The sequence below is a fragment of the Zeus faber genome, assembly GCF_960531495.2.
Source record: "Zeus faber genome assembly, chromosome: 4".
Lineage (NCBI taxonomy): Eukaryota > Metazoa > Chordata > Actinopteri > Zeiformes > Zeidae > Zeus > Zeus faber.
This window is the reverse complement of record NC_137191.1, coordinates 35,333,528-35,356,543: the sequence shown is the minus strand read 5'-3', so window position 1 is coordinate 35,356,543 and position 23,016 is coordinate 35,333,528. Positions and strand designations below refer to the sequence as shown.

Sequence of the window (23,016 nt, the reverse complement as noted above, 5' to 3'; positions counted from 1 at the left end):
CCGCACCGCCGCCGCCGCCGCCGCCGGTCGGAGACAAGCCCGTCGCGGAAGCCACCGGGTCGCCGCGGGGCGGACGACGGCCTCCCGGCGCCGCGGGGCGGACGCGCGATCACTTCCGGGCCCCGGCCCCGCCCCCCTCCTCCTGGCCCCGCCCCCCCCCGCCGCCGTGTCCTCAGAGCGGGGTCACGTGGACTCCGCCCCCCTCCCCGCCGACGCGCCCGTGACGTCAGGCGGGTCGTATCCGGTGGGGGGGACCGGAGCGGCGCCGTGGTTGTGCTTTGTTTTCCAACTTGTCAAAACGCACTTAAAGCCCAAAAAGCAGATTTTAATCCCCGCGTTCGGTTATTTCACAGTGTTATTCATTTTTGTCGGTGTATTATGACTCAGATTGCCGTTTTGCTTCATTTTCAGTTTTTACCCATTTCAACTGTTATTTTTTGGGTCTTTTTTTTCCCCCCGATCTTTTGAGATGTGTGTCCCTCGAGCCGCTGCGCTTCTCGGTGTTGTCGTTTCAAACGTGTTTTCATGTTTATTTCTAAATGTGTGAAAAGCCCGAAAGGAGAACGACGACGACGACGACAACGACGACGACGACAGGTCGCGCCGCGCTGTTAACGGCGTCAATAAAGTTTTTGGGGAAGGAGGAGAGAAAAAAAAAAAAAAAAAAAAAAAAAGCAGTTTCCGAAGCCGCTGCGCCGTGAACTCAGATGCCCCGGGAGGGTCCGAGCGGAGCGCCTGCCTTTCCCCGCCGCGCCAGGTCAGTCTCTCGGCTCTCGGTCGGTCGGGCGAACCGCACCGGTGCGGTTCGGGTGGAGATGCCCGCGGGCGGGCGGGAGGTGGAGGGGTATGTTACCGGGCAAACGCGCAGAAGCTCCGAAGCGACGCGGACACGCGCGGCGGCAAAAACAACCGTGTGCCCGGCGCGTCCACGCCCTCCGCCCGGGGGGAGCGGCGGGGGGGGGGGGGGGGGGTTGGTTGTGGTTCGTTTTGGGCGGAGAGTGGAGCGCTTCGGGGGCTCCGGGGGCCGCGGAGAGAGCCCAGCAGCCGCGGCGGCAGAAGGAGGACCGGCGGGGGAGACGTGTTGTTTCTGGCAACGTGATGGAACTTTGTGGAGGTGTGATAATAACTGGAATAATACGGATATAACGAGCGCGTAACCCCGATACTGCTCCTCTCATCTGGGACTCGGTAGGTGTCCTCCTCGCGGCTTTATCCCATACTAGTTCATCCTCACTGGTTAACTCCCACTGGTTTGTTCCCAGTCCCTAGTTTATCCTGACTTTATTCCCACTATACAGGTTTATTCCCACTGGTTTATTCCCACTCGTTTATCCTCACTATATTCCCACTATATAGGATTATTCTCACTGTTTTTTCCTCAGCAGTTTATCCACACTAGTTTATTCCTGCTAGTTTTTCCCCACTTGTTTATTCCCACTCGTTTATCACAACTGGTCTATTCTCACTGGTTTATCCCCAATAGTTAATCCTTACTAGTTTATTCCCACTGGTTTATTCCCATTGGTTTATTCCCACTAGTTTATTCCCACTAGTTTATCCTCAGTAGTTTATCCTCAGTAGTTTATCCTCAGTAGTTTATACCCACTAGTTCATCCTTACTATTTTTTCCAACTGGTTTACCCCCACTGGTTTATCCTCACTAGTTTATTCCCACTGGTTTATCCTCACTAGTTTATTCCCACTGGTTTATCCCCACGAGTTTATTCCCACTATATAGGATTATTCTCACTGTTTTTTCCTCAGCAGTTTATCCACACTAGTTTATTCCTGGTAGTTTTTCCCCACTTGTTTATTCCCACTCGTTTATCACAACTGGTCTATTCTCACTGGTTTATCCCCAATAGTTAATCCTTACTAGTCTATTCCCACTGGTTTATTCCCACTAGTTTATTCCCACTAGTTTATCCTCAGTAGTTTATCCTCAGTAGTTTATCCTCAGTAGTTTCTACCCACTAGTTCATCCTTACTATTTTTCCAACTGGTTTACCCCCACTGGTTTACCCCCACTGGCTTATTCCCACTGGTTTATTCCCACTGGTTTATCCTCACGAGCTTATCCCCACGAGTTTATCCCCACGAGTTTATCCCCATGAGTTTATCCCCACAAGTTTATTCCCACAAGTTTATTCCCACTAGTTTATTCCCACTAGTTTATTCCCACTAGTTTATTCCCACTCGTTTATTCCCACTCGTTTATTCCCACTCGTTTATTCCCACTAGTTTATTCCCACTAGTTTATTCCCACTAGTTTATTCCCACTAGTTTATTCCCACTTGTTTATTCCCACTCGTTTATTCCCACTACTTTATTCCCACTTGTTTATTCTCACTAGTTTATTCTCACTAGTTTATCCTCACTTGTTTATTCCCACTAGTTAATCCTCAGTAGTTTATTCCCACTTGTTCATTCTCACTAGTTTATTCTCACTAGTTTATCCTCACTTGTTTATTCCCACTCGTTTATCCACACTTGTTTATTGTCACTATTTTATTCCCACTAGTTTATTCTCAGCATTTTATCCTCTCTAGTTTATCCTCACTAGTTTATTCCCACTGGCTTATTCTCACTGGTTTATCCTCACAAGTTCATCCTTACTAGTTTATTCCCACTGGTTCATTCCCATTGGTTTATTCCCATTGGTTTATTCCCACTAGTTTATTCCCACTAGTTTATCCTCAGTAGTTTATCCTCAGTAGTTTATCCTCAGTAGTTTATACCCACTAGTTCATCCTTACTATTTTTTCCAACTGGTTTACCCCCACTGGTTTATCCTCACTGGTTTATTCCCACTAGTTTATTCCCACTAGTTTATCCTCAGTAGTTTATCCTCAGTAGTTTATACCCACTAGTTCATCCTTACTATTTTTTCCAACTGGTTTACCCCCACTGGTTTACCCCCACTGGTTTATCCTCACTAGTTTATTCCCACTGGTTTATCCTCACTAGTTTATTCCCACTGGTTTATCCCCACGAGTTTATTCCCACTATATAGGATTATTCTCACTGTTTTTTCCTCAGCAGTTTATCCACACTAGTTTATTCCTGCTAGTTTTTCCCCACTTGTTTATTCCCACTCGTTTATCACAACTGGTCTATTCTCACTGGTTTATCCCCAATAGTTAATCCTTACTAGTTTATTCCCACTGGTTTATTCCCACTGGTTTATTCCCACTAGTTTATTCCCACTAGTTTATCCTCAGTAGTTTATCCTCAGTAGTTTATCCTCAGTAGTTAATACCCACTAGTTCATCCTTACTATTTTTCCAACTGGTTTACCCCCACTGGTTTACCCCCACTGGTTTATTCCCACTGGTTTATCCTCACGAGTTTATCCCCACGAGTCTATCCCCACGAGTTTATCCCCACGAGTTTATCCCCACAAGTTTATCCCCACGAGTTTATCCCCACGAGTTTATCCCCACAAGTTTATCCCCACGAGTTTATCCCCACGAGTTTATCCCCACGAGTTTATCCCCACGAGTTTATCCCCACAAGTTTATTCCCACTAGTTTATTCCCACTTGTTTATTCCCACTACTTTATTCTCACTAGTTTATTCTCACTAGTTTATCCTCACTTGTTTATTCCCACTGGTTAATCCTCAGTAGTTTATTCCCACTTGTTCATTCTCACTAGTTTATTCTCACTAGTTTATCCTCACTTGTTTATTCCCACTCGTTTATCCACACTTGTTTATTGTCACTATTTTATTCCCACTAGTTTATTCTCAGCATTTTATCCTCTCTAGTTTATCCTCACTAGTTTATTCCCACTGGCTTATTCTCACTGGTTTATCCTCACAAGTTCATCCTTACTAGTTTATTCCCACTGGTTTATTCCCACTAGTTTATTCCTACTAGTTTATCCTCACTAGTGTATTCCTACTAGTTTATTCCCGCTGATTTATTCCTACTAGTTTATTCCCACTAGTTTATTCCCGATGGTTTATTTCTACTGGTTAATCCTCAATAATTTATTCCCACTAGTTTATTCTCACTAGTTTATTCCCGCAAGTTTATTCTCACTGGTTTATCCTCACCGCTTTATTCTCACTGGTTTATTCCCACTGGTTTATTCCCGCTGGTTTATTCCCTCTGGTTTATTCCCACTAGCTTATTCCCACTTGGATATTCCCACTAGTTTATTCCCACTGGTTTATCCCCACTAGTTTATCCCCACTAGTTTATCCCCACTAGTTTATCCCCACAAGTTTATTCCCATTTGTTTATTCTCACGAGTTTATTCCCACTAGTTTATTCCCACTAGTTTTTTCCCACTCGTTTATTCCCACTCGTTTATTCCCACTGGTTTATTCCCACTGGTTTATCCTCAGTAGTTTATCCTCAGTAGTTTATCCTCAGTAGTTTATACCCACTAGTTCATCCTTACTATTTTTTCCAACTGGTTTACCCCCACTGGTTTATCCTCACTAGTTTATTCCCACTGGTTTATCCTCACTAGTTTATTCCCACTGGTTTATCCCCACAAGTTTATCCCCACAAGTTTATCCCCACAAGTTTATCCCCACAAGTTTATCCCCACAAGTTCATTCTCACTAGTTTATTCCCACTTGTTTATTCTCACTAGTTTATTCCCACTAGTTTATTCCCACTAGTTTATTCCCACTAGTTTATTCCCACTAGTTTATTCCCACTAGTTTATTCCCACTAGTTTATTCTCACTAGTTTATCCTCACTTGTTTATTCCCACTAGTAAATCCTCAGTAGTTTATTCCCACTTGTTCATTCTCACTAGTTTATTCTCACTAGTTTATCCTCACTTGTTTATTCCCACTCGTTTATCCACACTTGTTTATTGTCACTATTTTATTCCCACTAGTTTATTCTCAGCATTTTATCCTCTCTAGTTTATCCTCACTAGTTTATTCCCACTGGTTTATTCCCACTGGTTTATTCTCACAAATTCATCCTTACTAGTTTATTCCCACTAGTTTATTCCCACTAGTTTATTCCTACTAGTTTATCCTCACTAGTGTATTCCTACTAGTTTATTCCCACTAGTTTATTCCCGATGGTTTATTTCTACTGGTTAATCCTCAATAATTTATTCCCACTAGTTTATTCTCACTAGTTTATTCCCGCAAGTTTATTCTCACTGGTTTATCCTCACCGCTTTATTCTCACTGTTTTTTTCCCACTGGTTTATTCCCGCTGGTTTATTCCCACTAGCTTATTCCCACTAGTATATTCCCACTAGTTTATTCCCACTGGTTTATCCTCACTAGTTTATCCCCACTAGTTTATCCCCACTAGTTTATCCCCACTAGTTTATCCCCACTAGTTTATCCCCACTTGTTTATTCTCACAAGTTTATTCCCACTCATTTATTCCCACTCGTTTATTCCCACTAGTTTATCCTCACTGGTTTATTCCCACTGGTTTATTCCCACTGGTTTATTCCCACTGGTTTATTCCCACTGGTTTATACCCACTGGTTTATACCCACTGGTTTATTCCCACTAGTTTATCCTCAGTAGTTTATCCTCAGTAGTTTATCCTCACTAGTTTATCCTCAGTAGTTTATCCTCACTAGTTTATACCCACTAGTTTATACCCACTAGTTTATACACACTAGTTTATACCCACTAGTTTATACACACTAGTTCATCCTTACTATTTTTTCCAACTGGTTTATCCCCACTGGTTTACACCCACTGGTTTATCCTCACTAGTTTATTCCCACTGGTTTATCCTCACTAGTTTATTGCCACTAGTTTATTCCCGCTGGTTTATTTCTACTGGTTAATCCTCACTAATTTATTCCCACTAGTTTATTCTCACTAGTTTATTCCCGCAAGTTTATTCTCACTGGTTTATCCTCACCGCTTTATTCTCACTGGTTTTTTCCCACTGGTTTATTCCCGCTGGTTTATTCCCACTAGCTTATTCCCACTAGTATATTCCCACTAGTTTATTCCCACTGGTTTATCCTCACTAGTTTATCCCCACTAGTTTATCCCCACTAGTTTATCCCCACTAGTTTATCCCCACTAGTTTATACCCACTAGTTTATACACACTAGTTCATCCTTACTATTTTTTCCAACTGGTTTATCCCCACTGGTTTACACCCACTGGTTTATCCTCACTAGTTTATTCCCACTGGTTTATCCTCACTAGTTTATTGCCACTAGTTTATTCCCGCTGGTTTATTTCTACTGGTTAATCCTCACTAATTTATTCCCACTAGTTTATTCTCACTAGTTTATTCCCGCAAGTTTATTGTCACTGGTTTATTCTCACTGGTTTATCCTCACTGCTTTATTTTCACTGGGTTATTCCCACTGGTTTATTCCCGCCGGTTTATTCCCACTAGCTTATTCACACTAGTTTATTCCCGCTGGTTTATCCCCACTAGTTTATCCCCACTCGTTTATTCCCACTAGTTTATTCCCACTAGTTTATCCTCACTAGTTTATCCTCACTAGTTTATTCCCACTTGTTTATTCCCACTGGTTTGTTCCCACTAGTTTATTCCCACTAGTTTATTCCCACTAGTTTATTCCCACTAGTTTATCCTCACTTGTTTATTCCCACTCGTTTATCCACACTTGTTTATTGTCACTATTTTTTTCCCACTAGTTTATTCTCAGCATTTTATCCTCTCTAGTTTATCCTCAGTAGTTTATTCCCACTGGTTTATTCCCACTGGTTTATCCTCACAAGTTCATCGTTACTAGTTTATTCCCACTGGTTTATTCCCACTGGTTTATCCTCACAAGTTCATCGTTACTAGTTTATTCGGACTGGTTTATTCCCACTACTTTATCCTCACTAGTTTATCCTCACTTGTTCATCCTTGCTAGTTTATTCCCACTGGTTTAACCTAACTAGTTTATTACCACTAGTTTATCCTCACTAGTTTATTCCCACTAGTTTATTCCCACTAGTTTATTCCCACTAGTTTATTCCCGCTGGTTTATTTCTACTGGTTAATCCTCACTAATTTATTCCCACTAGTTTATTCTCACTAGTTTATTCCCGCAAGTTTATTCTCACTGGTTTATCCTCACCGCTTTATTCTCACTGGTTTATTCCCACTGCTTTATTCCCGCCGGTTTATTCCCACTAGCTTATTCCCACTAGTTTATTCCCACTAGTTTATTCCCACAAATTTATCTTCACTAGTTTATCCTCACTATTTTTTTACCGCTGGTTTATTTCTACTGGTAAATCCTCACTAGTTTATTCCCACTCGTTTATTCTCACTAGTTTATTCCCGCAAGTTTATTCTCACTGGTTTATCCTTGCTAGTTTATTCCCACTGGTTTATCATCACTAGTTTATTGCCACTTGTTAATTCCCACTGGTTTATTCCCAGTACTATACTCACTATTTTATCCTAACTAGTTTATCCTCACTAGTTTATCCTCACTAGTTTATCCTCACTAGTTTATTCTAACTAGTTTATCCTCACTAGTTTATCCCCACTAGTTTATCCTCAGTAGTTTATCCTCAGTAGTTTATTCTCACTAGTTTATTCTCACTAGTTTATCCTCACTAGTTTATTCACCTAGATTATTCTCACTAGTTTATCCTCACTAGTTTATCCTCACTAGTTTATCCTCACTAGTTTATTCACCTAGTTTATCCTCACCAGTTTATCCTCACCAGTTTATCCTCACTAGTTTATCCTCACCAGTTTATCCTCACCAGTGTATCCTCACTAGTTTATTCTCACTAGTTTATTCACCTAGTTTATCCTCACAAGTTTATCCTCACTAGTTTATCCTCACTAGTTTATCCACCTAGTTTATCCTCACTAGTTTATCCTCACTAGTTTATTCACCTAGTTTATCCTCACTAGTTTATCCTCACTAGTTTATCCTCACTAGTTTATCCTCACTAGTTTATTCTCACTAGTTTACTCTCACTAGTTTATCCTCACAAGTTTATCCTCACTAGTTTATTCTCACTAGTTTATTCTCACAAGTTTATCCTCACTCGTTTATCCTCACTCGTTTATCCTCACTCGTTTATCCTCACTCGTTTATCCACCTAGCTTATCCTCACGAGTTTATCCTCATGAGTTTATCTCACTAGTTTATCCTCACTAGTTTATCCTCACTAGTTTATCCTCACTAGTTTATCCTCACTAGTTTATCCTTACTTGTTTATCCTCACTAGTTTATCCTCACTAGTTTATCCTCACTAGTTTATCCTCACTAGTTTATCCTCACTGGTTTATCCTCACTAGTTTATCCTCACTCGTTTATCCTCACTTGTTTATCCTCATGAGTTTATCCTCATGAGTTTATCCTCACTAGTTTATCCTCACTAGTTTATCCTCACTAGTTTATCCTCACTTGTTTATCCTCACTAGTTTGTCCTCACTAGTTTATCCTCACTGGTTTATCCTCACTGGTTTATCCTCACTCGTTTATTCTCACTCGTTTATCCTCACTCGTTTATCCTCACTCGTTTATCCTCACTCGTTTATCCTCACTCGTTTATCCTCACTCGTTTATCCTCACTAGTTTATTCTCACTAGTTTATTCTCACTAGTTTATTCTCACTAGTTTATCCTCACAAGTTTATCCTCACTAGTTTATCTCACAAGTTTATTCTCACAAGTTTATTCTCACAAGTTTATCCTCACTCGTTTATCCTCACTCGTTTATCCACCTAGTTTATCCTCACGAGTTTATCCTCACGAGTTTATCCTCACGAGTTTATCCTCATGAGTTTATCTCACTAGTTTATCCTCACTAGTTTATCCTTACTTGTTTATCCTCACTAGTTTATCCTCACTAGTTTATCCTCACTGGTTTATCCTCACTAGTTTATCCTCACTAGTTTATCCTCACTAGTTTATCCTTACTTGTTTATCCTCACTGGTTTATCCTCACTGGTTTATCCTCACTGGTTTATCCTCACTCGTTTATCCTCACTCGTTTATCCTCACTCGTTTATCCTCACTCGTTTATCCTCACTAGTTTATCCTCACTAGCTTATTCTGACTAGTTTATTCTCACTAGTTTATCCTCAATAGTTCATTCTCTTGGTGTTTGTTCCTTTTTTATTGCACTTTCCCCTGGTCGGCCATCCTGAAAACCCAAACCTCCCCTAGCTGCTGAGCACTGGATGTGTGTTGTGGTTGTGTGGGAGCTGGGACGGCTCCTGTTTGGGTGCACGGTTCCAGGCCGCCTGGCGCGGACCATGACCATGGAGCTCCCAAGGTTCCAGGCGTTTTTCGACACATTCAAGGACGTTAAAAGATGAGACCAGATGAGGCTTCATTAACCTCCAGGCGTGAATTCCAGAAATTAAAATGATTCTCGAATTTGGGGCAAAGGGACAGACACTGGGTCTGCGGGTCCATCGGAACTCTAAACAGGTCTTCAATTCAGTTTTTACCAAATATTAGGCTCCAAAAGACATATAATTCATTCAGATGTTTGTCAGATTGGTATGTATCACCGCGTTTCTCTTTTTACAGTTCTTTTTGCATCAGAGTCAACATTTGTGATGTTATAAAACCTCAAATCTAGCGCCACTGGAGCCTCGTGCTTAGGCCTAGTATACACCAAAGGACACAAGCTCAGATTTTTGGGTCCCAGACGAAGAGACTGAGACCGAGGTCCTTAAAAAATTGTGAAGGACTTGTCTTTGGGGGTAGGCAGCTGCTCCCGTCATCGGCGGTCGGTCCAGCCCGGTCGGGGGCTGTGATCAGCGGGTTTGATATTATCCTGAGTCCTGCGTCCCGGCTTCTATAGTGTGTGTGTGTGTGTGTGTGTGTGTGCGCGCTAGAAACCCAAGACTTGGGATCCCCTCTGATCACCGTTCCCCTTCGTCCGTGCAGCCCTGGCGACCGAAAGGAGCCTTTGCTTGTGTGACGCCGCCTGTTGAAAGTCTCTCGCTGCGTTTCCTGCCGTGAATCTCAGTCGTGACTCTTTTGAGTGTTGTTTTGCGGAGGCCTGTCACGCTGTTGATGGAATCCTCCGTTTCATACCCTGTTTCTACCTGGTACTGACGTCTGAATCAAATACACTGTACTTACCTGTCATAATTAATTTAATAAAATAGATGCTTCGTTCAAAAGTATATTCAACTTCCTGAGACGGTGGTTCCCCAGAACACCAGCATTTATCACCAGATTTGTGTTGAAATTGGAACAAGGTCCGCAAAAAGTCATGAAATGTATTTATTTTTATTCTTATTTTTCAAGTAGGAGGTTGTAAAGGTCATCCAGTCCTAAATTGTAATACCAATGTAGACGTTGTGTCTGAATGTATTTGTCCATAAATGTATTTTTGCCTAAATGAGTAAAGTCCTCCTACATCGCTCAGCGTTTCTAATGTTAACCCTGCCTTGAGTGATCCCCTGAACCCTGCACACACCCTGGTTGCCCAGTCTCAACACTTTATTATTGTTGTTGTTGTTGCTGTTGTTGTTGTTGTTGTTGTTGTTGTTATTAATAATAATTATTATTGTTATTAATTGTTATTGTTGTTGTCATATACTTTCTTTATAGTCAGTAGCTTCTGCAAGTGGAAAGGAGGGCAAACAGATTAAAACAAAACACTTTTCCTGAGTTATTTATTTCTGAACACCGCCCTCACCGTGCGTTGTTCGAGCGCCATGCAGTGTTCATGTGAATATTAGTATTCATATTCATATGAATATTACTGATGGACATGCGGTGGCACTGCCAGCTGCACCCACGGAGCTCAGAGGGTTTGCTGTGGACCTGGAGCCGCGTCGTGGGGACTTGCGCTCCGGATCCACGCGGTGGATTCATTCTGGATTCATTTACGTTTTTATTTTTATTTTTTTGCGGAGAATCACGGGGAGTCCCGCTCGTTCTCGCCGTTTGCCACGCGGGACGTCACCCTGTGTGTGTGTGTGTGGGGGGGGGGTGCGTGCGTACGTGCGTGTGTGTGTTTTATTCCTCGCGTCGCAGCGGCGCACGGAGCTCCGTGCGCGCCGTCTCCCAGGACCTGGATCTAAATAGATGAGGTTTTTATTTTGCCTGTCGAACACCGGTTCGGGGGAGAGGAGGGTCCGGGATCCGGACCACTGTGTCCCGCACGGACCCGGGAGGTGGAGCCGCTCCAAGGACACGGAGGAGCGGAGAGGATCCGGTGCGCGGTGCAAGTTTGGAACTGACGTGACGGGGATGGTGGGAAAGGATGGAGGATGATGGCGCTGCTCCGTGATTAGACGTTAATTTGGTAAATTGGATCCCAGACTGATCCCCCCCCCCCCCCCACCCTCCTTCACCCAGGCAGACCCACCTCCACCCAGACAGACCTCCACCCAGACAGACCCGCACCCTCCTCAGGCCAGACAGACCTCCACCCAGACAGACCTCCCACCCCCTCCTCCACCCAGAAAGACCCCCCTCTTCCTTTCTTCAGACAGACCCCCTCACCCCCCTCCTCCACCCAGACACACTCCCTCCTCCACCCAGACAGACCTCCCACCCCCTCCTCCACCCAGACAGACCCCCCTTTTCCTTTCTCCAGACAGACCCCCTCACCCCCCTCCTCCACCCAGACACACCTCCCTCCTCCACCCACCCAGACAGACCTCCCTCCTCCACCCAGACAGATACCCCCCTCTTCCCTCCTACATCCAGGCAGACCCCCACCAGCCTCACCCCGGCAGACCCCCCCCCCTTCACCATCCAGACTGCTTGGTCGTGTGTGTGTCTTGGGACCGCCCACACCACACCCGACCACCCCTCCTTTCCTTCCCCCCTCCATCCCTCCATCCCTCCATCCCGGGTCAGATGAGATGTCCTTTGTGGTGTGGAAGATGTAGTCCCGTCCTGTTGTCCATCGCTTGCTTTGTGTCGTGACGCGGAGGGAGCACCGTCCAGCGCCATAGTTTGTACCTTTTCAGTTGCTACGGTGGCTTGTGGCTCTGGTAGCAGCGTCTCAGGCGGGTTCTCCACCTTCTCCCTCAGCGGGGACCCCTGGCCTTAGTACGCGTTGGGCCCCACTCTAAAAGTTGCTTGTGACCGCGATCTGGGAAGGTTTGTGTTGTCGGACCTGAGTCTGTGCAGTGGTCAGGGAGGTGACCCTGAAGCCAGGACTCAAACAGTCGCTGCTGTGCCTCTAACAGTGAAGTTTAACTTGATCATTTTTGCTGGGACCCCCTGGGACCTCGGGGGGTCTCTCCGGACCCCACGTTGAGAACCGCTGCTCTAGCGTACGCTCATTGTCTCTTCACAGGTACTTGTTTTGTGATTGTGTCACAGGACGTACAACAATGGTACCAAGACTCAAGAGGTTTATTGGTCACATACATATACATACCTTCATACATATGCAGTATGTAGTGAAGCCACATTGCAACGCACCCGGAGGTTATGCACAATAACCAACTAATGAACTAAACAAACAAACTGATTCCTAAAACGCAATTCATTTAGTAATTGAATAAAATATGGGTAAAAGATAATATACTGAACAGGAATACAAAATAGAAATCAGTGGAATAGAGTATTGTGTTTATACAGATATGTGCAGTAAAGTGGCATGTGAATAAAGTGAGGTAGTGTGTCAGGTATACAGTACAGTATACAACAGTACGACACAGCAATACAGTATCACCGAACAGCAATACAGTACAGCGTGCAGTAACCCAGTACAGTGACACAGTATGCAGTAACCCAGTACAGTGACACAGTATGCAGTTACCCAGTACAGTGATACAGTATGCAGTACAGTATACGGTAACCCAGTGCAGTGGCACAGTGTGCAGCACAGTATGCAGTAACCCAGTATAGTGATACAGTATGCAGTAACCCAGTACAGTGATACAGTATGCAGCACAGTATGCATCATACAGTACAGTCAGGCAGTGGGGCCTGTGTGAGTGTCTCAGTGGGGGCCCCTGGTGAGTTCAGCGTTGACAGTTCTTATGGCTGCAGGAAGAAACCAATGTGGTAGAAATGTACACAGTGTACCACGCTGTAGTACATTTCCTCACAGTGTAAGGAGTGTTTGTAGGTCCAGTCAGACTCGCTGGTCCAGTTCTGCAGCCGGCCTGCTCCATAGGGCCGGCGGGTTGGGAGCTGAGCTTGGACAATCCCTTTGTTCCACTTGGCACACATGCTGTTCCTTATTGCCTCGTCCTCCACTGACTGAGCGCAACTATTTCGATCCTAATCAGGGCTGGAATGAGAATTCCCGTACGGCGGCGATCCACACTCCCTCCCAGCTCTTTTGTGAACACGAGTGTGTGTGTGTGTGTGTGTGTGTGGGTGTGGGGAGCCGGGTTTTAATTCGGAAAAATGAACTGTCCACTGCACTTGATACTGTGCAGGAGTTAGACAGGGGTTTCTACCGCGCTGCTGTTCTGTCAAGGCTCTCTGCCTCGTGTTATGTAACCTGCATTTATGTCGACACCCGTTTTCCCACAATGGCGATGATTTGCATTTTGCCAAATCCAACCCTTAGGTTTTGTCTTTTTTCCGGGGGCGGCGCTGCAGATTTGTCGGCCTGGCCCCCTCGGCAGGCAGCGCAGCCTCCCCTCTGAGGCCTGGCCCACGCCAGAAGTCGGAGTCGGAACACGCTGGTGTCCCATATCAGACGCGCTGCGGCAGAGAAGAGGGAGTCAGCCCGGCTCCCTGTCTGGGCGCAATAACCGCTGAAGTGAGAGGAATCGGCGGCGGTGTCTTTTAGTTATCACCAAGGCCCCCCCCCTAAGGAATGCGCTCCTTTTGTGGCGGTGTTTTCCAAAGCGCTCTGTTCCAAGGGCGGCGCATCTCGGCGGCAGAGTCGCTGAGGCGGCGACGCCTACAGCGGGGTGAGCCGGCGTCGGGGCGGAGCGGGGCGGTGTCCAGCCCGGCGCGCCGGCCCTCGCCTCCTCGTTCCTGCGTGACTGGAGCCAGTCCGCTGCGCAGGGCCCGCCGCGGCATCGCTTCGCCGAGCGCGGTCTTCCGACGGTATTCTTCTGCTTCTTCTGCTGCTTCTCCTTCTTCTTCCTCCTCCTCCCGTCAGTAGCTCCGTAACGGGGCCCCGGGTGCAGCCGGCGGTTTGCGTTGCCGTTGCTTTGTGTTGCGTCATGAGATGAGAAGAGAAGGGAGGTGAGGCTTCGGGAGAGAAGCCAGGCCGCAGGCACCAACCTGCTCCTCCCTTCTCTTCTCCATTCCTCTCCACGTTGCCCCCACCCCCACCCCCACCCCCTACCACCCCCCACCCCCCACCCGTCGCTCCTCTGCTCCTGCTCTGTTTTCGTCTCGTGTCTTTTCTTGCCTTTGATCACTTCCCTCTCCCTGGACGCCTGCCAGGGCGTCATGGAAGAAACGCCGGGCAATGTGTAAATATAGTCATTTGATAATATTACTATTATGGGCTGTTGGTGTCCCAGCTGCCGCGGTTCACGTTCGGGGGAGGCGGCGGCTGCGTCGGGCGGCTCGGGTTCGTGCAGGGTTCAGCGCTCGGAGCCCTGCCTCGTTCTTCGCCCTCGTCTGGAAACCCTGCCGAGACTCGTCGGCGCTGGCTGACGCCATTTGCATTGTTGTTGGAGGAAGATCTGAGACTGAACTGTGTCTGACCTCCTCCTCTTCCTCCTCCTCCGCCTCCTCCTCCTCTTCCTCTGTCATCCAGCTGAGGGGAGCTGAGTGCTTAGTGTTGTGTCATGGGAAGAGGGCTTTGACCGCTGGCCCTCTCACCTCCTCTCCGCTTGGTTGGCCCCCACCCACCCATCACCCGGTCGACCAGGTAACCAGCCGGAACCCCCCCACAACCACCACCACCACCACTTAACTCCATCATCTCTGTGAATCTTGGGTTGTGTCGGTTGTTGTTGTTTTTTTTGTTTTGTTTTTTGTTTTTTTTTTCTTAAGTGATCATCTAAGAATATCATGTGATTAACCCGCCTGTTTTGACGCAGATTGAAACGGCCCGACCGCACCCTGACCCCCTGCTGCGGCACCTCCACCTCCACCTCCACCTCCCCTCCTCCACGGGCATGCCTCAGGTAAGCCACGTGGTGCTTTCGACGCGACGGTCCGCCCATGCTCCGTTCATGGAGGTCACCGTGTCTGTGTTTCTCTCTCTGCCAGCCGGGCATGAATGGGCTTGAGCCTGCATTTGGCGAGGCGTACGGGGCCCACAGGGGCCTCCTGAGCCCCTACCCACTGGCCATGTCGCCACAGGGGGGCAGGACTGAGTACGACCAGGTGAGTAGTGCTTCCTCTGCATCAGACTCAACATTTGTGATGGTTACGAAACCCTCAATGGACGGCTGGACCTGACACGTACCTACTGTGCTAATATTTAACTGTAGATAGAAATTCCAAACAAGTCTCTTTTCATTCCAGTTCTTCATGCGTTACCTTGCTATCTGACCCAAAGGAAACTGTTCATGTAGTTCATAACCAGTGTCTACCTCATGCTTACCTCTCTGTATATATAGCACCATTTATAGCACCAACCTGAAATGAAGAAGTCTGAAAAAGGCCAATTAAATTTAACTCTGATACCCTGCTGTACATAGAAAATGAAAAATAATTTAAAAAAGTGTGTGTGTGTGTGTGTGTGTGTGTGTGTGTGTGTGTGTGTGTGTGTGTGTGTGTGTGTGTGTGTGTGTGTGTGTGTGTGTGTGTGTGTGTGTGTGTGTGTGTGTGTGTGTGTGTGTGTGTAAAAAACTATATATGTGTGTGTGTGTGTACTGTATATGTATATAAAAAATATATATGTGTCTGTGTGTATATATTTTGTATAAATATATATGTATATACAGTATGTATATATATATATAGATAGATAGATAGATATATAGATATAGATATATAGATATAGATAGATATAGATATAGATATAGATAGATATAGATAGATAGATATAGATAGATAGATAGATATAGATAGATATAGATAGATAGATAGATATAGATATGTGTGTGTAAATATAAATTGTAAATGTGCATTTAATATAACTGCCCCATGTAGAGCGTACTCCTGATGCTGGGCTCCCCGGCCACGCCACGGAAACGGCCCTTTGAGTTGTTAAGCGACCTGGTGGATGACGGGGGCTTCGTGGAGGACCTGCACCCTGAGCGCTGGGATGTGTCTGCGCTGGATGAGATGGCGCGCTACACCAAGCTGGGCCTGGGCGTGGGCGTGGGCGGGGAGCTGGCCGGCGCCGAGGAGGCCGTCCTAATCGGCCGCTGGGGGAGGAGCTGGGAGGAAGAGGAGAAGCACGGTGATGGAGAGACGGGGAGGCTCGGCGGCGAAGTGCCGATGCACAGCGCGGCGGCCCCTGGACCCCAGGGGGCCCCGCCCGCCTCCGTCACTACCGCGATGGAGAGGGAGCTCAGCCCCGGCAGAGGGCGGGACGGAGGGGCGCAGAGTGTCCCCACGGTGGAGGTTTACCAGGTGGCGCAGCGGGAGGAAGAGGAGGAGGAGCGACGTGAGGAAGGCGAGGCGCAGGGGGCGGCTGGGAGCTCGGCCCTGGAGCACAACTACTCCCTCTGCCGTGGGGGGGCCCCGGGGGCGGGGCCCGACCCCCACACACAGCCCGTGGAGACCCGGGCGGGTGGGGAGCAACTGGAGGAGCGGGGCCCGGAATGTGGCCCAGGAAGACCTGGGGCAGGGACGGAGGAGGAGGAGGAGGAGGCCGAGGAGGAGGAAGAAGAGGATGAAGAATTAGAGGAGGAGGAGGGGGAGGAAGAGGAGGAAGAGGAGGAAGGAGCAGAGGAGACGACGGTAGAAGCGGAACTTTCCAGCTCATCTGAAACAGAATGTGGTGAGTGGCAGTAACCACTGGATATCTGTCTGGGGGAACTCTCTGTTGTATCTATCTCTATGTTGTGGTTCTGTCCAAACCAGGAGTTGGTTGCTGGTTCTGATTGGTTGTGATCTTTGATCAGATTTGTTTTTCCCATGCCCACTTCCGCGTTTGGGGGAGAAATAACCATCACCGTTGCCGTAGTTACAGCGGGATATCCATGGTTACATCACACATGTGTTCCTGGTAGTGTTCATACATTTTGGGATGGTCAATGACTTCTTTTGATCTCATATTGTTGAAAACATGAACACACTATAAAAATAACCATGTTGTAGTTGTCAGTGTCACTCTAAATAACCATGTTGTAGTTGTCAGTGTCACTCTAAATAACCGTGTTGTAGTTGTCAGTGTCACTCTAAATAACCATGTTGTAGTTGTCAGTGTCACTCTAAATAACCGTGTCGTAGTTGTCAGTGTCACTCTAAATAACCATGTTGTAGTTGTCAGTGTCACACTAAATAACCGTGTTGTAGTTGTCAGTGTCACCCTCTCCTCAGATAAAACTGTTTGTCTGATGTTCTTAACGGTTCCCCAAATTAGTATGTGAGCGTTGTGACGGGCATCTGATGAAATGTGGTAGTGTCCAAACACCGCTGGCTCCTCCAGCAGGCGTACCCCGTGGCGCGTTGTGAGGGCGGGGACAGCGGTCAAAGTTTCTCCGCAGCATCGCCATGACAACGCGCTGACGGGGGCTGGGACTGAGCCAGCTTTTTAAGACCAGTTCTCCGGCGCCAGGGAAAAAAAAACCCAAAAAAAACAATATTCCCGTTCCCGGGTCTGCTCTTCCCTCCCTGCGCACCCTGCTCTGGTGGAGGTGACACCACCTGCCGGTGGACAAGTCAGCGTTGTCCACCTTCCGTCTTGAACAAACCGGTAAATAAAATCACCTTGCCTGTCACAAAAAAACGTGCAACCTTTTACGACTCAGAACGGGGGCCCGCGGATGGGGGCCCACGTTTTCCATTTTTCCGTGTCGCACCCACCTCCTCGACGGGCGGCTCCTACAACTGAAGAGATCGGATGTCTTGACGCACTCGGACCGCGCGGCGCGCTGTCGGGTTTGGGAGGTGTGTGCGGCGGCTCCCGGGGCCCTGGGAAAATGTCTTGAATGTCACTTTTGTTAGAAAAGGAATATGATGGTGAACGGCAGAAAAAACGCAAGACGCCGCGCGACAAGTGGAAGCGTTCACTATGCTATGAAGCTATCTGTCTGTAGGACGAGAGTGCTTTCATCGGAGACTCCCACCACGGCAGGAACAAAGCCCTGCAGAGCCCGCCCAGCGCCCCCTGGGGGCCCGTCCCCGCCCAGCACCCCCTGGGGGTGCGGGCCTGCCCCGCCTGCCTGTTTCTGGGTCATGTTGCCAGTGCCGCCGCCACGAGACACCCGTTGTTGGCCTCCATTGTTGAGGCGGCACGTGGATCTGTCTGGCTGAGCTATTCCTGCCTCTTCCCCGAGGTGTGTGTGTGTGTGTGTGTGTGTGTGTGTGTGTGTGTGTGTGTGTGTGTGTGTGTGTGTGTGTGTGTGTGTGTGTGTGTGTGTGTGTGTGTGTGTGTGTGTGTGTGTGTGTGTGTGTGCGCACGTGCACGTGTGCGCGCACTCACAGAAATACAGAGGGAGAGAGAGCAGGGATTTAGCGAAGCCATTACAATCAAAGAGTTGTGGAAGACTGTGTGTGTGTGTGTGTGTGTGTGTGACTCAGGCGGCTTAATGCAGCGTGCAGACAATGGCACTGTCCACAGCCCCGACATGCGGCCGCATGTTGCGTAAGATGGGCGGTGCGTCTGTGGGGCAGCCGGTCCCGTCTGAAGCGCCAGCGCTGGTCTGGAGGGGGGGGGGGGGCACTATTCGATTGGATGCGAAGGGTTAACGATTTGATCGAATATCGATTTGCTGCCGTTTGATGACACCGTTTAAGTTGCACCGTCTGTGCTTCCCAAAAATATTTCCCAGAAATCCCATTCCGCTCCATCTCCGACTGCGGTAGCAGCCGCGTGACTTCCAAAACGACGGCGTCCATATCACGGTTTTCCAAATTAATTTAGAAAAGCCTGGAATGGCATGCGAGGACGCAGGTTCCGGGGCTGGGGGGGGCTTTTCATTGGGGGGGGGGCTCTGAGGCGCAGCGGTGTCGGGCGTAAATGGTTCACGCCGCCGCCGCTCGGTGCGTTTGAGGATAATTGTTTGTGACGCGCGCCCACGTCGCCGTGGATCCGCCGACACCCGCGTTTGTAGTCTCACACGGTTCCCGGAAGGATTTCATGGTCCCCGATGCCTGCTACCGCACCCCCCATCAAAGGTGGGGGGTCCTGCAGGGAGCTGACGTGGGGAAGTCCTTGGGGGGGCGGGGGGCGCCGGGGGACCAGAGTTTCCGTGACAACAAGGCGGTGCAGCTGTGGTCAACGATGACGAGCAGGTCTAAATAAATGATAAAGTTTGTGGTGTTGTTCTGCTTATTTTACATCATGGATATTTAGCATCTGCTTTGGGTCGGAACCTAAATATCTGTCTATATAATAAATATTTTTAAAATATAACTATTATAAAAACTCTGGAGGTTTGCGTCCCAACGACACATCCTGGCTCCGCTGCGTGTTTACTGTGTTTACAAGCACAACCTGTCCACAGGGGAGGGGGCGGGGCTTATTTATATATCCACAAACGTGATTGGTCAGAGGTGAAAGGTCAGCCAGGTTTTTTTCTTTTTTTTCTTTTTTGTAAATGATGGAGTTTATTTTATTTCAACGTGGAGAACATTTTTTTGTTTTATTTCCCACCACTAATTCAAATTGTGCTGAGAGGGAATTATCTTCACCGGACATTATGACCATAGACATTTAAACATGTCCGACTTCGACTGATTTTACCGGTGGAAAAACCGTCAATTACCGGATAATGGAAGCTCTGCGGGAGAGGGATGGGGCACGTTTACGGAGGGTGACAATGAAAGTTCCTTTTATTATTTTTTATTATTTTTATTAGAATTTTTTTCCAATTTTTCCCACATTATTATTTTAATTTTCATGACGGGGTCACGCAGCGTCACTCCTCTGCCTAGCGACACCTCTTCAGAAATACCGGAGGTTATCATGGCTGCAGGTCTTTATTTTTTATTTTATTTATTTATTTTATTTTTGTTGTTGTTGCGAGAATTATTGTCCCTGGAACTTCTGGGGGGGCCTCCTGGGTGTGCCAGACCCCACGTGGAGCACTGGGGCCGTGGCCAGTAAGTGCAATCAAGGCGACCGCACCCACAACAATCCCCGTCTTTAAGCCTCATTGTCCCCTCGAGGGAAGATTCATCTTCCAACTCGCAGCCCAGACACCAAGTCTTTAACATACAGTATATATGAGTCCGTCTTTTTCCCTTGACGTCGATGTGGCCTGAGGTTTTCATCACCATCCTTCTCTTTTTTCTTAAAATGTATTTCATTTTTTTTATATAAAAATAAATGATCCAAATTGTATTTGCATTCATTTGAGAGCAGACCTCAGAAACAAAATGGAAGGCAAACCGCGCAGCTCACAGAGAGGCGGTCCTACACCATGCAGTGAAATGAAAACAAATGTGTTGCTGTTGGTGTTTGTTTGTTTGTTTGTTTGTTTGTTTGTTTGTTTTTTTCTAATTGAACCTGCGACCCCCCCCGACTTCAATCCATTCCAAACCTTCCTAGTCAGTTTTAGAAGTTCTTATCGATGGTCGTGACATCGAAATGACTAATGATGGCTTCCCCAATTTTTCTATGCGCGCCAGAGGCGGAGGCGGAGGCAGCCCCGGCCCCGGCCCCGCAGCCGGGCGAGCGGCCCCAGAAGAGACGCTGCTTCTGGGAGTACCGCCGCGCCCGCGACTCGGCCTCCAAGCGGAAGCTGGCGGGCGAGGTGCGCTGGTCGCTGTCCTGGAGCTCCAGCACGCTGCCGAGCACGCTGTACCGCCGCGAGGGTGAGTCGCTCGCCGTCGCATCGCTACACCCTCACACCACGCCGCTTAGCGTCCAGCCCCTGGCGCCATCATGGCAGCACAGACGGAGGGGGCCGGGTCCCGATGGAGACCTGGTGCGAAGTCTCCCGCAGCCTCCTCCACCCGTGACTTTTGGTAGCGTCCCACCCAGGATTGATTGCATGCTTTGGTGTTTTACTCGTTATAGTTTTTTTTAAATGTGATCAACGTCAGCGCTGATACAGCCAAACTAACAAAATGGTTTTTTTTTCTATATTTTTAAAAAACACGGAACGACGGTGGGCGGGGTACTGGACGAGTGATGTCATCACTGTGCACCACAGCTCGGCGGCAACCCTAAAGTCCAAACAATGGCCCTTTCTCAATCCGGGCCGTTTCTCAATACCAAGTGTACCAAGTCCACAAGAACACAAGTACAGACAAGAACACAGATTGAGAAAGGGCCTGCCTTCTTGTGTGTACTTGTGTTCTTGTGTGTACTTGTGTTCTTGTCTGTACTTGTGTTCTTGTGTGTACTTGTGTTCTTGTGTGTACTTGTGTTCTTGTGGACTTGTGACACGTCATCAGTCGCAGCCCAAGTACTGTTACAATTCAAAGTCTGCATCAAGCCAAGTCCAGTCCAAATGCCAGGATGTGGACTTGCTCCGCCCATTTGATGGAGGATGCATCGGTGGTCACTTGTGTGGACTTGGGACAGACAAGTATGAATTTGGCAGAATGACCGTCCTGCGTCCTCCCGTCCCCGGGAGTCTGTACTCCCGAGTCGAACTTGCCAAGTCTGAAGTACCAAGTCCAGCAGTCCTTGGTGTACTTGGTATTGAGGAACCGCCCATCACAGCGTCGTCTGTACCGCTCATCACAGCGTCACACCATCACAGCGCCACGTTCCAACTTTTTTTCTGCCACTTCACACTTTTAACAATAAAATAGTCCTATGGCAACGTGGGTCTGTCCATCTGCCAGAGCCCGACCAATGCCAGATTTCTGGGTCGGATGAAGATAAAGCGCTCCCTGGAGCGGGCTCACTGACGTGTCCGCGCAGGGGGGACAAAAGCGTAATTTCTCCCGGCAACGGGAAAGGTGTCAATTGCCTATTTTCGGAGGGTTTACCCCCTAGTTTTGGTGTAAAAGGGTGTACCTGTGTCCGTCTGCATAACAGTTGCATTGTTTACATCCTGGCTACCTGACGGCAGCAGTTTGCTTTAAGAAGGATTCTTTCAGGGCGGTTGCTTCTTGCTTGTGGTTTGAGGGGCTGGCTGGAGGGCTGGGGACCAGGTCACGTCTGGGATTGTGGCTCCGGTGACACGGCCGCGTAATTCAGCGTCTAAGCATCCCCATAACCCAGGATTGGTTCTCAGATATTCCTGACGTGTAAATACCTTTGGCACCGCGGCCCAAATTGTCACCGGTTAACCCATTGTTGCGGTCGACTCCGCCCCCCTCCCGCAGGCAAGAAGGGCCGCCGCAAAGCGCGCAAGACGGACGCCAGCGACCTGACGCCCAACCCCCAGAAGCTGCACAGCATCGGGGAGCAGCTGCAGAAGCTCAACGCCGCCATCGACGGCATGGGCCCCGTCAACGAGCTCCCCGCCGTGGCCCGCGCCCGCTCCCGCAAGGAGAAGAACAAGCTGGCCTCCAGGTACACACACACACACACACACACACACGTGTGCTCCCGCGGCGCATCGAGCGCTGTGTGAAACGGGGGAACCGTGTGAGAACGTCTCTGGCGGCAAAAGGCATCCGAATGTTTTTTGCGATGCTTTGATAATTATCTTGTGGTTTTGATGGCATATTTTAGATTTCAAGAGTAGTTGGATGGATATTGAGGGAAATAGGCAAACCGACAGGGATACTTATAGGCAAAATAATAATAAAGTGATAGGAATAAAAATAGAAAAAGAAAAATGGCAACGTGCAGTAAACCTCTATGTTAGCTCGAGGGGGAAATAATTTGAAAATATGCAATAAACCTAATAATTTAAAATAAACAACTAAAATATGGCAATCAAATCATAATATAAACAAATGTAATGATAAATCGTGAATTTAAACTGAAAAAGATCTTTATTAAAAACTGTATTATTATTATTATTTTTATTATTATGATCATTATTATGATCATTATTATTATTGCTATTGTATTATTGTTATTATTGTTATAATTATTATTATTATTATTATTATTGTAAGCTACATGTTTCGATCCTTATCCTTTATTTATATCCTGTTTGGTACCGGTATGGTGCAGGAAATATGGAGCTGTGAATGGT

General features: G+C 47.5%; 1 protein-coding gene across 1 annotated transcript in view; it reads left to right on the top strand.

The window, feature by feature from the left end:
* The first annotated feature begins 270 nt into the window (after positions 1 to 270).
* LOC307228914 (uncharacterized protein) overlaps positions 271 to 23,016 on the top strand; it is a 33,546-nt gene continuing 10,800 nt past the window's right edge. The window contains exons 1-7 of the mRNA XM_079998760.1: positions 271 to 757; positions 14,601 to 14,714; positions 14,887 to 14,973; positions 15,059 to 15,175; positions 15,947 to 16,742; positions 20,540 to 20,725; positions 22,193 to 22,382. Of these exons, the coding sequence (XP_079854886.1) occupies positions 14,965 to 14,973; positions 15,059 to 15,175; positions 15,947 to 16,742; positions 20,540 to 20,725; positions 22,193 to 22,382 (1,298 nt within the window). The 5' untranslated portion in view covers positions 271 to 757; positions 14,601 to 14,714; positions 14,887 to 14,964. The remainder of the gene's footprint in view (positions 758 to 14,600; positions 14,715 to 14,886; positions 14,974 to 15,058; positions 15,176 to 15,946; positions 16,743 to 20,539; positions 20,726 to 22,192; positions 22,383 to 23,016) is intronic.